This window comes from Talpa europaea (genome assembly GCF_964194135.1).
Source record: "Talpa europaea genome assembly, chromosome: 15".
Taxonomy (NCBI): domain Eukaryota; kingdom Metazoa; phylum Chordata; class Mammalia; order Eulipotyphla; family Talpidae; genus Talpa; species Talpa europaea.
In genome coordinates, this window is record NC_140083.1 from 4,057,547 (window position 1) to 4,073,682 (window position 16,136).

A 16,136-nucleotide genomic window follows, 5' to 3' on the forward strand; every position below is an offset into this window, starting at 1 on the left:
CTCACCCTCCCGCGCTTCTGACTGTACCCGGTGCTTGTATAAATAAATAAATAAATATTAAAGGAAAAAAAGAGATGGCGAGCATTTAAAAAAAAAAAAAAGAGTGAGAGGTCAGCCAGCCAGTGTCAGTCCACTAGACTCAAAACCACCTTCCACCTGAAAGGTGTGCGAACATGTTGCTGAGTGAAAAAATGAACAACTTGGCCTGCTAGTTTTGACTGGGTCGTGGATCTGCAGTAGGCCCAGAATAGCTCACTCATGTTGAAACTGGAAAGCGTGAATTCTGCAGCTCTGTATTTTTAATAAGCTTCAGCATAGCTTGACTCCTTAACCCTTCAGATCTACAGTTTGAGCCCTTTGTCACACCTCAGCTGCTGGCGTTAGCAAAGTGACAGTGTGGCCCTGTTGTGGCGCTCACAGCTAATCTAACCTGTCATTTTTGTGGGCCCTCATGTAACAGCCCTGCACTAGGAAGAAATTTCTTCTAAACCCTGACAAAAGGTTGTTTTATGGCTGGGAGTATCAGAATTGATTACTGTGCTTCCTTTTCTTAGTAATCATATTCTTCTTAGTAATCATTTTTGGTTATTTGTGTTAGGGAATTATTCTATTATTCTTCACCAGATGTGCAAACTGAGTTTCAAGAATCTCTTTTCTGATTCATTTGGCTCACATTCATTTTGCTTAAACTTTTAGAACTAATTTTTAGTTTTTGTTACCCTTAAGAAGATAAACCAACCTCATGAAGCCTCAGAGTTTCTTGTAATGAGAAGACTTTGATTTAACTTTGCCACCATCAGTCCAGGCTATAAATACTGTGAATCCAAGAGCTATCCTTTACAGCAGCCCTGTCCAGTAGCACTTTCAGTAGAAGTAGTCTTATTTATTTATTTACACTAGCCACATGTGTATCGAGCACTTGACATATGGCTAGTTTGAGTATAGAGCTGAATTCCCCATTTTATTTTAATCTAAGTAGTCATATGTGACTAGTGGCTATTACATTAAACAGTGTTTTAGGTCTGTCTTTGTCACTTAGGAGTGATGTGACTTTGGGCAGCTCAGTTAACTTTCCTGAACTCAGCTTCTACTCTTATAAGATGGGGTATTAACTCTCTTTCCTACCCCCCAGTGTTAGTTTGGAGAGAGATGAGATGTGTATTGTTTGTAGATGTGAAATGTAGGTAGTATTGTTCTCAGGAATTAGAGGAGTGTTAGCTGGCATCTATCACCTTGTGACTGTGAAGGCCACTTTAATTTAGCTCATTAAGTTTTATCAAAGCAGCTTTTAAGAATAGGAAGGAACTATGTTTCAATAAATAGTCCCACTTTTCTGTCTGCCTATGGATTAAAAACAATAACTGAAAATTGTTAAGTCAAAGAACTACTCTGTTAAGACTCATCCCCTTGGGCTGTGTATTAACAGGATTGTTGTCCGTGGTGGTGCTTATTTCTTAACCTCTCTTAAAATGAAAAAACAAATCAGGTGGTTGGATTGGAAATAATGTGTTTTTTTTGTTTGTTAGTTTTCAAATTTCCAGATCACTGCTGAGAGACAGAAAACTTTACCAGTGAGGACATGGTGGTGATACCAAAGTAGATGAGGGTCTGATTTAAGGTAGAAAGGCTCTGCCCTGCCTTTTAACTTGCAGAGTTTATAAGATAACAAAATGGTGGGCTTCACAGAAATGTCACTTGTATGATGTCTGAGGTACCATGTCTGGACAATTGCTTGTGGATCATGAGTTTGGGTGGGAGGCTGGAGTGAGAGAGACCTGCCCCTGGGCCTTGGTCTTTCCCCATTTTTCCAGTCCTCTGGGAGTTTCTGGCAGCTCGGTGTTGTCGTTTTTAAATTGTCCCTGTGAGTCAAAGAAATGTGGCTATGATCTGACCAGGATCTCTTCCGAGCAGGAGCTCAGTACCCTACAGTTTGCCTGCTGCTGCAGGTCGGTCTGTGTCCTCAAACTCCTGCTGCTCTTCAGAGGCTCACTCACGAATTTCATTGTGATCCATTTAACTCTTTAGATATAGTTGTCTTTAGATCAGAGAGCTCTTCTCTTCTCTTCTCTTCTCTTCTCTTCTCTTCTCTTCTCTTCTCTTCTCTTCTCTTCTCTTCTCTTCTCTTCTCTTCTCTTCTCTTCTCTTCTCTTCTCTTCTCTTCTCTTCTCTTCTCTTCTCTTCTCTTCTCTTCTCTTCTCTTCTCTTCTCTTCTCTTCTCTTCTCTTCTCTTCTCTTCTCTTCTCAAAGATTTATTTATTTATTTATTCATTCATACAAGCACTGGGTACAGTCAGAAGCACAGGAGGGTGAGAGAATTCACCAGAGTCAGAGCAGGATGCAGAACAGGCAGAAGGACCGAAGTACACTGCTGAGGGGAGCAGCGGGCGGCAGGAGAGGTCTGCGCGCCCTGTGGGACCCTCCTCTGGTGGCTGGGGAGCAGCCGGGGATCGAACCGGCACTGCAGAGGCTGCGGGCAGCTTCGCAACCCCGCGCTTAACCGCTGCGCCACCGGGGAAGCCCTCTTTCTTTTCTTTCTGACATAGTTGACACATTAGACAGTTGATGTCTTGACATAACATTATATTAGTTTCAGGTGTACAGCACCACCTTTTTTTTTTTTTTTAAGAACCAGAGAACCCCCACCCAATTGAGACACATTGTATCTTCTGCACAATAATGTCACTATCTCACTGAGGTTGAACCCCAACTTTAAAATGGCATTTAAAAACACTACAGCAAAGGGCCTCCCTGGTGGCACAAGGTTGAACACAGCACTATGAAGCAAACCGCAGCCTCTGCAGCACGAATTTGATCCCCGGCCGACCAGGGAGATAGCCACATGGCGCAGCTGACCTCTCCTGTTGCACCCGCTGCTCCCCTCAGTCAGTCTGCCTGTTCTGTTCCCTGCTCTGTCTCTGGTGAATCCTCTTATCCCCGCACCTCTGGCCTGTACCCCAGCTCTTGTATGTATAAATAAATAAATCTTAAAAAAAAAAAAAGCCATAAAATAAAGTGTGGAAGCCAGGATTAGGGTTCACTTGATCCCTAGATTTGAAGCTGAGAGAAAATTTTGTTAGTCATATGCCCCAGAGATCATACGGCCTCAGGAATCTTCTCTTTTCCAAGGAAAAGATCAGCTGGGCACATCACTCTCTGGTGTTTTAGTCTGCATTTCTGATAGGTGCACCTTTCTCATCGTTCCCTGCTCTTGTAGGCTGTGTTTCTACCTCACCGCCTCTGAAAGACAGAGGCAGATCCAATCCAGGCCTTCCAGCTTCCTGAAAGTGATAGTCTGATGGGTCTTCCTGACAGGGGAATTTTATGACAGCCTGCTGTGCTTCTGGCAGAATTTCAAGTTTGAAAATTGAAAGCAGTATTCGATCAGGACCTGTGGTCAGGTGAAGTAAGCATGAGGGTGAGGGAAAAACTGATGGGGTGACCAGTTGCTAACAAATTCTAATAAAGGACTCTCAAGCGAGTCGTCTGCATTCCAGGTGCAGTCATTGTAGAATCAGAAGGGCAGTCCAGTAGAGCGCTCCATTGAACAAGCCACCAAGAGTGGTCTTCTTTATGTGAGTGCTTGGTACAGCTTCCTATCTAAAAATTTTAGTAGGCACAATGAGGTAAAAGATATAAATAAAAATATATATTTAGTAAAAAAGAATACAATATATAATATATATAAATAAAAATTTTAGTAGGTATTCACCTTCATGTAATTATTAGTTCTTGAAATATCTGAGCTCTGCAAGGCCAGCTTCTTTTCAGAATAGTAAAGGAGTTTATAAAGTCACTTGTTGATGCTACTTGCTCATTTTACCCAAACAATTCAAGTCCTAAGGAATTATCCACTCAAGGGGAGTATTTAGGCTTATGGAATATTGTTTGTAGAAGGGCAAAGGTGATTTGGAACTTGTATCTAAGCAGATGAAATTAGGTATATTGATTATGAGACTTCAAAAAGGTGACAGCTTTTGTGTGTGAGAGAGACAGTGATCTGGAGGATCAGACTGGTCCAGGGTGTGGAAACCAGGTGTCAACATGGCTGGCATGTGTGTCAGAAAAACTTGGAAGGCCAAGTTCAAAATATTTTAGCCCTGAGATTTTAACCTCTTGGAATTCACTGTACCAGCTGATTTTCATAAGACCAAGTGCTGACCTTTCCTCCTGGTTGTTGTCTCTCACCATCCATGGGTCAGGGGAGACTCTGGAGCAACTTGCACTCCCGAGAAGGAGGAGATTTAGCATCCTTGAGCCTCCACTTTTTATTGCCTCTTGGTTGTTGGCTCTCCTGCTGGCTTGGGTGTGGGCGACCGCCCAGCCCAGGGGTGGTGGCAGGCCTGTGCACCAAAACAGGATGTGCAGGAAGCATGTCACTGTCAGTCTGGATCCTTGCTTGCCTCAGCATGTGTGGCCCTCCCCCACACCCCACCACCCCAACTTACTGACACAATTTTAATTCTATTTTCATTGTCATGGCTAGCTACTGGAACTGGGGGTACAGCTCTGGCTGTTGGTCTTGGTTGCAGGATGTTTTTGTAGGCATTTTGCTATGATATCTGAAAACAAAGACAAAAGATGGACATCAGCCCAGTGAACTCACAGCATTTTCTGTTTCCTTCAGAAGGAGGATGACACAAAAAAGTTAAACCAGCAGCAGTGCCTGGGGCTTAACAGCCCTTCCTGGAGACAGCAGCACTTTCACTTTACTTAGCCCACGTGTCTTTGGTGCAGTAGTTAATTGCCATTTTGAGGATGAGGATACTGAGAATCATAGGGGTGCTAGGATATGTCCACAGTCACACCGCCTCTGAAAGACAGAGGCAGATCCAATCCAGGCCTTCCAGCTTCCTGAAGGTGATAGTCTAATGGGTCTTCCTGACAGGGGAATTTTATGACAGCCTGCTGTGCTTCTGGCAGAATTTCAAGTTTGAAAATTGAAAGCAGTATTCGATCAGGACCTGTGGTCAGGTGAAGTAAGCATGAGGGTGAGGGAAAAACTGATGGGGTGAGAGTAGCCCTGGCATTTTTAAGCCCTCCGAGCTGCGGTTCCTCTCTGCTGGCCGTCTGGCTTGCACGCCATGGGTGTCTTCCCACGTGAGTCGTGACAGCCCTTGGTTAAAGCAGAGGCTCTTGGTTTCCTTTGTGTCATTGATGCTCCTTGGAAAATCTTACACATCCTCTAATTAGTTATCTAGAAAGGACCCAAAATTGAGTACACAATTTCTGGGAATGCATAGATATCCTAAAGTTGGTACAGTGTGCCCGGGTTGAGAGCTACTGCTCTGCCTGGACGGGGACTCCCATGCACAGTGACCTAGCTGACACCAGCACAAGCCCTTACACACTGGCACCACAGCCGACCTCTGCGCTTTATTGTTCATCCTGTGTGTGGCCCTCCCCATTTCCTGTACTGATGCCAATGACTGAGTTTCTGTAACTCCTTTTTAATGAGTGCCATTTCCAGGATCTTGGTCATAACAGCAGGATATCCCAGTTGAATTAGGCACTATCCCAGGGTTCCAGGAAACTTTCAGAAATACATGCTTTGCAACTCCAAGCAATGATCCTGAAAGGGGCTTAGGAGATAGAACTTGACCAAGTTGTGAGCATCTGTGTGGTCAGCAGAGCTGACATTTTGAATCAAGCTGTTACATGATGAAGTCCTTATTGACTGCACATCCTGGACAGTTAGCTCCTGGTAATGCAGAATAAGCAGACTAAGAATCCCTTTCTCATCTGCAGTGTCACCTTTCCTCTGCCTTTTGGACTAGGGAAACATTGGTTTTCAAATTTTAGTGGAGCCAGAATCCTCAAAGACCTTGCTAAAGACTAAAACCCAGGGACCTCCCTGGGGGCGCAAGGGGTTAAGATGCAGCCTATGAAGCAATCCGCAGCCTCTGCAGCATGAGTTCGATCCCCTGCCGGCCAAGGAGCTACCCACATGGCGCAGCAGACCTCTTCTGACTCGCCCGCAGCTCTCCTCAGCAGTGTATTTCAGTCAGTCTGCCTGTTCTGTTCCCCAGTCTGTCTCTGGTGAATCCTCTCACCCTCCGTACCTCTGGCCCATACCCCAGTTCTTGTATGCATAAATAAATAAATCTTAAAAAAAGACTAAAACTCGGGAATCTGCATTTCTCAGATACCTGCAATTTTTTTTTTTTATATTTCAAAAGGACAGTTTTCTTAAGGAAAGGAGAGAAAAAGAGGAACCTGCATAATCACAGGTAGGTAGGAGAGCTGCTGCAAATGGCTCTTGCCCCACTGGGCCCAGTGCTGTTGACATGTGTCCCCTTTGTTTTTAGTGACAGCATATTGTTATTCTGCCCTCCCAGGAGCTCTAACTAGAGGATAGCCCTGCCCAGGTGGTTCAGAAGTTGATGACAGATTTCTAAGACAGGTGAGGCTACTGTGAAATGCTTAGGTAGAGAGATAGCTTGTGACCATGTCTCTAGTGCTGGAAAAAGCCTGCTTGCCTGCTTCTCTTGTGGCCTTGTGCTAGCACAGTGGTCGTTTGATAGAGCTACTGAGCTGCCTGGAGCTGTGTAGCAGATTTCTGTCCTAGGGCCAGGGGACGTGGCAAAAGACCCCGCTAACTTGGGACAGTTTGATGATACGCTAGGTCCCTTTTGAGCTATGTTGGCCCCTTTGAGAGGGCTGGAGGGAAAGGAGGGGAGAATGTGTGCCTCCCTGACAGTTCTGAAGTTGTTCCTGAAGTCTTCCCTTTTGTTCCATTGCCAGTATTTCTTTTCCGAGGAATAGCCAGGAGCAGGCAAATGTGGAAGAGGAGGTTAAAATCGTTGTTGTTTTGCAGCTGTCACATTTTGGAGGGGGGGAGATACTTGATTAAGGAAGTATCTTTTCTCTGCCCCACACTCCCTCTCTCCTGCTGAAATATACGTAAAAGATCTGATTTGGGGATCAGAAAAACCAGTCTAATCTTCATTCCGTAGTTAATTCAGATGTGACCTAGAGCAAGTCAGTTCTCCATTATACAATGTGCAGAAACAGCATGTGCAGAGAAGCTTGGTTAAGGTAATACCCTGCAAACTGCAAATACCAAAGGGAAAACGAGCCATTTGCAGCTAGTCTCTTTCTTTATGTCACTCTCAGGAGCCTTCGTGTCAGTGGCAGGTTTGACAAGGACAGAAATTCCTCTTCCCTGCTCTTTTCTCCAGACCACTTGAGAACAGTATAGTGTCCAAAGCCCTCTGGGGCTCTGTGTCCCTGCAGCTCCTCCTGGACATCTCTGTTCACTCTGCTCTGCCTCCTGTCCCTCAGGCAGGTTCCTGCTGGGAAGTCGCTCTCGCTCTTCATCTTCCCAGATGGCTCAGGGCTCCCTCCCTGCCCTGCAGGTCTCACTCAGAACTCTTTCCCTGACTGCTCCAAGTACCCTATCCTTCTCTCCCAGTGCCCTGCCGTTAGCCTGCCCGTTAGCCTGCCCCACCTGCTGCTGCGTGGCGAGCCTGAGCTCCCTGGGAGCCAAAACCTGGTCTCACGCAAGTGGTCAAGTGGATGCCGGAAGGATGAGCTAGTGAGGGGGTAACCATTAGCACCTCTAGGGTGCAACTCCACTTCCTCACCTCTCACTCCTCAACTTGTTGTCTTAGTTTCTTTCTCCACCAACCCACTGGCACGACTGAGACCACTGGCCACGTCCAGAAACTGTATGATCTGCTCACTGTTAACACCTCGCTCTTTCTGCCTACGCCTCTTTTCTGAAAGCTTACTCCTGATAACAGCCTTGCCTCTCCACCTCCGAGAGCCTCCTGGTGTTCCCTTTTTTTCAATCACCCTTCCTAAAATTCTGGGATTCTTTTAAGATTCAGTCTGGGAAGTATTTTCTTCTGTCTCTGCATATCATGTGATCCCTAGATGATGTCTCTCTCACACACACACCCCACACATACTCTTACACACCCACTTCCACTTCTCTGTGTGACATGTCACAGCTCATAGGCAACATGCCTCAAACTGAGCACACTCTCCCACCCTGTCCCTACTTACTCTTCCTGTATCCCCTGTTGAGAGTGTGAATGGCACAACCATTCACCCAGTCACCCCCATTTTGTTCTTTTAAGTGCCCTCTTAGTCACTAGTGGAGCCCTATCTCCTCATTGATTTCAAGCGGGGATCATCACCACATGCCTAAGTCCTTAGGTAAATGGTGGTTAGGGAGCAAGATTTTCACATGGCCTCAAAATGTTGCCCAACAGATTATGTATTAATTACAAAGCAGAAATGCTACCTTTAAGATGATGGGATACCTGGTGCTCCTTTCAAACTTGCAGCGCTGTCAGTGGTTGGACAGCATGCGCTCATGTGCCTCCTGCTGCTAAGTACATATCACCTACTTCGTCTTCTTGCCCCTTCTTGTTTAGCCTATTTCTAATCATGAGGAAACAGACAAACTCAGAATATAGGGCATTCTTCCTGCAGGACAGTGGGCTTAGATACTTAAGTCAGTGTTATGAAAAACAGAAAAAGGCAGGAGCAATAATATTCTAGGTTGTGACCAAAGAGGCAAATTAAATCTTGAGTTAAGGAAAAATTAACTGCTACAGAAGACATTTTGGAGGGCCTCCCTGGTGGCGCAGGCGGTTGAGCACCGCACTGTGAAGCTGTCCACAGCCCCTGCAGCGTGGTATCGATCCCAGCCGGCCTGGGAGAATCCCACATGGTGCAGCAGATCTCTCCTGTCTCGCCCGCTGCTCCCCTCAGCAGTGTATTTCAGCCATTCTGCCTGTTCTGTTCCCCACTCTGTCTCCGGTGAATCCTCTCACCCTCCCGTGTATCTGGCCTGTGCCCCGGCTCTTGTATAAAAAAATAAATCTTTAAAAGAAAAAAAAAAAGACATTTTGCAGATAATCAAAATTCAAATATGAACTGTAAATTAGATTATATGACTGAGTTAATGTTGATCTCCTCAGGTGTGATGTTATTTTAGTTTCGTGAGAGTGTCCACATTCTTGGGAAATGCACTTTGTTATCCTGGGCCCTGGTGAAAGCCCTGACTTCACCAGCCCTTCTGACAGTCACTTCAGTAGGGAGGGCGGGCTGCCTCGCCGCCGCTGGATGGCGGCCACCTACTTGGTCTTGTTTGGCCTTCTTGACACTGCCTGGACTGGACCAGAAGTGTGAGTCTGGGCCAGGAGTATCGGCCCAGCCTGGCAAGGCCCCACCTGGCCGTTTCTGATGGGAGACAGGTGAGGCCATTGTCTTTTCAGTGGTGTTGGGCTGGAGCAGAGTCATTATTGTCTAAGGTTTTCTCTTAGTGGGCTCCTCTTTTCTTGGTCTTTGACTAACAAGAGTAGGTTTTGTTGGGGCTTTTTTGTCTGCTCCATCGGTCTTTGTTGTCTTCAGCTCCAAGTCTGGGATGTGTGAAGCAAAAAGGGAACTCAGGGAGCTCATCCCTGTGTGGTTTGCGGGTCCTCAGGTCCCTAGTCAGTCTGCATTATTCTCTCCACTTTCCAGAACCTATGCAGTGTGCAGAGTTTTTAGTTGTACTTAGCGGGAGGGATAGAGAATAGTGTCTGCTATGTCTTCCCAGGTGCAGAGGCCCCTACAAAGCACAATCAAGCTCGTCATGAGCAGGGCCTGCCTCCCCTTCCAGTCTCGTTGTCCCCACATGAACGCCTTGGTCCTGCCATGGCAGACTGCTGGTGTCTCTCGTGAACTGAACATGCGCCCTTTCAACCTCAGAGGAAACCTCACTGCCTCCCTTATCTCCCCTTGGTGTTTCTTTTCCATTCACTTGGGGCTTTCTCTGTAAAACCTACCCGACCGGTTCACTCTCTTTTCTCAGGCTGCATTCTGCTGCTCCTGTCCTCTGCATCCCTGTGAATGGCCTCTGTCACTGCAGTCCATCTTGTTTTGTGGTTGTCATTTCCCTGATCAAACCATGAGCTGTGTTTTTGAGGCCCAGGAGCCCATCCTGTATATCCTCGTCTTGGAACCTAGCATACATAGTACCTGGGTGCTTAAGACCTGTTCCTGGTAGGTGGGTGGATGAGTGTGGGTTCCCACCTGACTTGGGTGTGTATGCCCCCGTGCTCATGCTCGCCCTGCAGCGGCACTGTGTGTCTGCCCACGGCTTCCCAGTAGAGGAAGACTCCCGCAGGCTTGCCTGCAAGGGGGACTGTGTGGGCCACGGCAGGGCGTTTATCTGTTAGCTGTCCTCTGGGGTAGCCTTGGAGTTCCTCTGAGTACATGGTTGGTGGGGAGACTCTGGCATATTTGTTAACAAGAATAGGAACCATGGTTTTTATTATGTCAACACTAATAAAGTGACATTCAGGCCCAGGCACCTAAATTAAATTTTCCTTAATGAGTAGGAAATGAGGCGTGGCGGTCCATTGCTTTCATTCCTCGTTGAGATGTGTTTCTAGCACTGCTTTCTTCTCCTAGAAGATTTTCATTTGCCTGCATATTTAAGTCAGTCTAGGGCTGCTGGTGGGAAAGCTCAGGTTTGAGGACCTAAATTAATGTGATCCATTGACTTTTTCTTTTAAAGATTTATTTATTTATGCATACAAGAGCTGGGGTACAGGCCAGAGGTGTGAGGGGTGAGATGATTCATTCATCAGAGACAGAGTGGGGAACAGAACAGGCAGATTGACTGAAATACACTGCTGACGGGAGCAGTGGGAGAGACAGGAGAGGTCTGCTGCGCCATGTGGGTTTCCTCCCTCGCTGGAGATTGAATTTGTGCTTCGAATAGTTTCATAGGCTGCTTCTTAAACCCTTGCGCCACCAGGGTGGCCCCGATCCATTGACTTTTTTTTTTTAAAAGATTATTTATACAAGAACTGGGGTACAGGCCAGAGGCACAGGAGGGGGGGTGAGGCAGGAGAGGTCTGCCCTGCCATGTGGGCATCTCCCTGGCCAGCCAGGAACCAAACCTGCACTGCGGAGGCTACAGACAGCCTCACAATGCCTCAACCCACTGCGCCACCGGGGAGGCCTAGATCCGTTGACTTTTTTTTTTTTAAGATTTATTTATTTATACAAGCACTGGGTACAGTCAGAAGCACGGGAGAGTGAGAGAATTCACCAGAGCCAAAGCAGGGAGCAGAACAGGCAGGTGGACAAAATACACTGCTGAGGGGAGCAGCGGGAGTCAGGAGACGTCTGCGCGCCATGTGGGACCCTCGCCTGGTGGCCGAGGATTGAACCGGTGCTGCAGAGGCTGCGGGCAGCTTCACAACCTAGCGTTCAACCACTGCGCCACCTGGGAGGCCCGATCTGTTGACTTTTAAGGGGGTTTGTATTGACTGCTGTTCTTTACAGTGAAGACCAGTCCCTCCCAGAATGCACCAGCTCTGCGGACCAGGAAGCCCATAGATGCGCGGAGCATGGGGCAAGCTCCGCTTTGCAAGTGGAGAGCAGTTTTTTTTTTTAAAGATTTATCTGTTTATGCATACAAGAGCTGGGGTACAGGCCAGAGATGCGGGGGGTGAGAGGATTTACCAGAGACAGAGTGGGGAACAGAACAGGTGGATTGACTGAAATACACTGCAGAGGGGAGCAGCGGGTGAGCCAGGAGAGTCTGTGCGCCATGTGGGTTGCTCCCTGGCCAGCGGAGTTCCATCCCCGGTTGCAGAGGCTTCGGATTGCTTCATCGTGAAGTGCTTAACCCCTTGCGCCACCAGGGAGGCCCAGGTTTGTTTTAAGAAAATTGACACATATTTCTTTTTCTAATTCATAAATGACCTAATTTAATTAAGGCTGCAGACAGGCAAGGGGAGCAAGAATAAGGGCGAGGGCAAGAATAAGGAGAGAGGGAATAGAATATTAGTTGGTGGCCACAGCCTACCAGGGATGGGACCAACATCTAAATCTGAAACTCTGATTAAGAACACCACGCCCCTTAGCTACTTCTGTTCTTTCGATTTGAGAGGAACTTGGCTATTTTTCCTTCCAGTACATGATTCAAATTCCCTCTGTTCACACAAAGTGGGGCAGATGATCCAGCGGAACCAGCTCTGAAGGGGTCCAGAAGTGCTCTCCGGCACGAGCAGCATGTATTCCTGTAAATTGTGTGCACAGCTCTTGGTTTGCATTGGTTTTGGGGGGCTTCTCTTTTGACCGCCTTCTGGGGGTTTCTGGGGAAATGAAATCTCTGAGTAATATTCTGACCCCTCTGGCAGTCATGGAGGCAGCAAGGAGGAGGGGAGGAGGGGGTGCAGGGTGATTGTACCTTCCCACTTGGACCCGTCCTCACAGGTTAACTTGGACTCTTTTTGGGGGTCTCTACAGGGGACTGAAGTTTAAACTTTAAAACCTTTTTTTGTGTGTTGCTGTGCTTCTCTGTCTCATTCCCTTAGCATGGTCGCCGGAGGTGTGTCGATTATGCACGGCCATTTGCTGCTGTATCCACTTTGTAATCACGTCCTATAGACAATTCATTCGTTTATTGAATGAATTCTGTGCTGGGTACTCTCAGCACTAGGGATACTGGTAGACATGAAAGAAATAGACTAATCCCCTCCCCTGTCATGATGGAGGTGGTTCTAGTGGTGGGAGACGGACACCACCACCTAAGGAAGATAGGAGTTTGTGAAGAATGTCAGTCAGTGAGTGCTGTGGAAAGGGTCAGGCACACAGGGCAGTGGGTGAACACTGCGAATTTTTTCTTTGATTGCCTTTAATGTCTCACCCATGTGATAAACTCTGCAAGAGTGAGGCTGTATATTCACTCCCTGCTGGGCCATTACACCCAGCACAGATGCCTGCTGATCAGGGCTTTTGGAGACTGATTTCGGAGTTGAGCCGGCTTTACCTCATAGAAGCCAGTGCAGGGGCTGTGCTCGCCCACTGAGATGCGCAGTACTGGCCTGCCTAGCTTGGAACTGGGACTTCCTGGCTAGTGAGTGCCCGGAATGCTCCAGCCGGCTGGGGCCCGAGCCTGGGCTGGTTCTTCCTGGAGCTGTGCCGATTATGATTTGTTAAATCTAGAGCTCCCCCTGCTGTTAGGAGTCGGGTAGGCTCTCAGCAGATCTTTTAAAGTGGTTTCTTTTTTATCCTAAGACTTAGAAAAAATCTTTCCAGAAGATTTAATTTTTTTTTTATTTATTTATACAAGCACTGGGGTACAGGCAGAGGCGCGGGAGGGTGAGAGGATTCACCAGAGACAGAGTGGGGAGCAGAACATGCAGAACGACTGAAGTACACTGCTGAGGGGAGCAGCGGGTGAGGCAGGAGAGATCTGCCTCACCATGTGGGAATCTCCCTGGCCTGCTGGGAATTGAACCCACAGTGCAGAGGCTGTGGACAGCTTCACAGCGCTGCGCTCAACCCGCTGCGCCACCGAGGAGGCCCAAGATTTAAATTTTCGAAAAAGACATTTGGAATTTTCTTCTGGGATGCTGTTGCTGAGGCCCAGCCTCCACAGGGTGGGGTGTGAGGAGGAAGCACAGAGTCCGGGGCAGGATAGGGTCCTATCTGTGCGCTTGCTACTTTTAGCGTCTCCTCGCCCCTGCCCTCCCACCACAGCTAGCAGCCTGGCAAAAGTTATCTCCGCACACAGTTTCACAGCTGTTCAGAAATGCTAGGCAGCAGAAGTGAAACTGACCAGCGTCTTGTAATTTCTCCCTTATTGCTGGCTTCCCTACCTGAAGTGAGTCAAGTCATTTCCCCCTTAGCCTCAGGGTGTCCCAACTTATCCTTTGTCCTCACAGCTGAGTTTTTAACAAGAAAACTCTCCTCCAGTGCTGCATTTGTGAGGACCCTGCCTTCATCTGCCCTCCTCAGCGTGTTTGCTGAGTGGAGCCCTGTGGTCTGAGTGGTGGTAGCCCCAGAATAGAGCCTCAACCTTGATGGCGACTGCGGCCAGCCCTTCTTGTCAGCTGCTGGTCGTGTGCACCGGGGTCAGCCATACCATCACTGTGAGGTTCTTTTAGTCCTTTGAGATGAAATTCAGGTTAATTTTAGCCACTGCTATTAATAGCAGCTGAAGTGAAGAAGGAAATGGCACCCAAGTGGCTGCATGTCCTTTTGCTTTAACTGCCCCATTTACACAGTTTGGTCACTTGTGGTTCCTACAGAGGGCCAAGAGGTGAAGGGGGCCTGACCTGCAGGCCTGCCCTCCCTGTGCATGTGCCTCCTGGCAGGTGTCTTTGAGACCTACTGCGGGGAGGGCTGTGCGGCTGCCGTGGAGCAGCAAGGCCTGGCACTTTCTGAAGTTCGGGTGTGGGCACAGGTGGTAGCGCCCGTGCCTAGGCCATGACAATTCTCCTAGCAAGAAAGTAACCGGAACAGTTTCAATGGGGGAGCTCAACCATAAAGATAAATGCTTGCTCAGGTGCCGTTTTTGTCTGCATTTCAGCGTCTGCTAGTAGCACTGCTAAAATTAACTTGAGTTTAAGGCACCTTCTCACTGTAAATTATAGTAGTAGGCGTGATCTTTCACTATAAAGTAATTCTTTTGTGATTCTTCTCCCAACAGCTTTGAAAAGTCCAGCTGCGTTTCATGAGCAGAGAAGGAGCTTGGAGCGGGCCAGGGTAAGGCGCCGTTCCTCCCCAGGGACGGCCACGGAGCGTTTTCAGGGCCTGTGTTCCTTTGAGTCCAGCGTCAGCCCTGGCTCAGAGGGCTCTGCTTTTCCTGCTTCATCCCTATCCCCATCCCCAGCCACCTCTCACCTTGATGGTAAGGAACACGATCAAAGAGACTTCCTCTTTTTAGTGCACTTAAGGGCATATACCGACCCCCTCTCTCCGCCTCGCTTTGGAGACCACTACTATTTCCCCATCATTAATTCCGCTTCACCTTTTGTAGATGTTGGGATACGAACACCAGCCAAGGGAATGCTTGCTGAGTAGTGTCCCTCCATGACTGCGCTGCCCACATCTGTCCAGGGGGGACAGTCTAAGGAACAGGGAACCTTTCTGGTCTCTGTGTGTGTCGGCCCCCCCCCACGCCCCCACCCTGTGTCTGCTGAGGCTGTGGAAGCAGAAGCTGGCCCCTGTCTGAGCCCAGGTTCATGCTGCAGCACCTGGCTTGCTCCCCTGTCCCCGTCAGTTTCAGTTCCCTCCGGGGCCTTGGGGGGATATTCTGCTGCCCAGTGTGGGTGGAGATGGGGAAGTCGCCAGAACATGCTTCCCCCTCCCACCCTCTTCACTTTATGTAGCAGACAAGGGAAGAGAACCTCCCCAAACGGAGACTCACAGGCTGGAGCTCCTTAAGACCCACACTTTTTCAGAGACTGAATTATTTGCCTCTGAGACTTTTCTTACTGTTGTCTTTTTATTTTAAAATTTTCTCTAAGGAAAATCTTGATTAGTGCTCAGAATGAGTGGGAAGATGAGGTCATGGGTCCTGGGAGCCAAGGCAGTCATGAACTACCCTGTTTCAGTTGCTGGGTTAGAGAATACGGGGTTAGGGGGAAGGTGGCATTGCCTGTGCCCCCAAACCAGTCATAAGACTTGGCAGCGATTCCTAGACTGCTTCTTAAGTAGGCAAGGGGCAAATATTAGCTAATTACAGCAACTGTTATTTAATAAGCACTTTTATATGTGAAGTTTTAGCAATTTCTTGTTTGTTATCATCAGTTCTTTCGAATGAGGGGTGATTTTCCTTATAGGTATCGCTGAGAGAGGTTAACTAGTAACTGGCAGGGCTGGCCTGTGGACTCCAGCTATTCTCTTAATCAGTGCTGGCTGCTGTCTAGAACTTCCCTTAGTCAGAAAATACTCCTCTTAGGGCTGTGAAGACCTGCAGTGTCCAGTGCCTTTTACCGTCTTCTCAGCAGCCATGTAATACTTCTGCCCACTGTAGATGGGTGATCAGCCCCCTCCCCAGGGCATCTGGAACCATCTCCTGGAGAGCTCAGCACCACCCTAAGGCTGGCACTCTGCTGCTCATCTGGAGAACCAAGGCCGCAGACCCCCAGGGCGGGGGCCAAATCTTTACCTTTACTACATGGAGTGTGCTGTGCTATTTTTATTTGCAATTTTCTTCCATTCTATTCTGTCCTGTCCTGTGCTGGTGCTGCCCACTAATGATCTTGACCTAGGGTTTTAAAAAACAGTGGTACAGAAGTTAAGAGCATAGGCTTTGAAATCAGACACATCTGGGGTCACACATTTATTATAACATTGGCACGAGGCAGTGGGGTGGCTCTCTGGAATGGTTTAGT

At 47.9% G+C, this 16,136-nt stretch overlaps 1 protein-coding gene across 2 annotated transcripts in view; it reads left to right on the plus strand.

Moving 5' to 3' along the window:
* Positions 1–16,136, plus strand: part of MRTFA (myocardin related transcription factor A) — a gene marked incomplete at both ends in the record, with an annotated part of 86,005 nt that overhangs the window by 56,085 nt on the left and 13,784 nt on the right. For both annotated transcript variants that reach the window (XM_084254940.1, XM_084254939.1), the window contains one exon: positions 14,447–14,502. In XM_084254940.1, the coding sequence (XP_084111066.1) occupies positions 14,447–14,502 (56 nt within the window). The remainder of the gene's footprint in view (positions 1–14,446; positions 14,503–16,136) is intronic.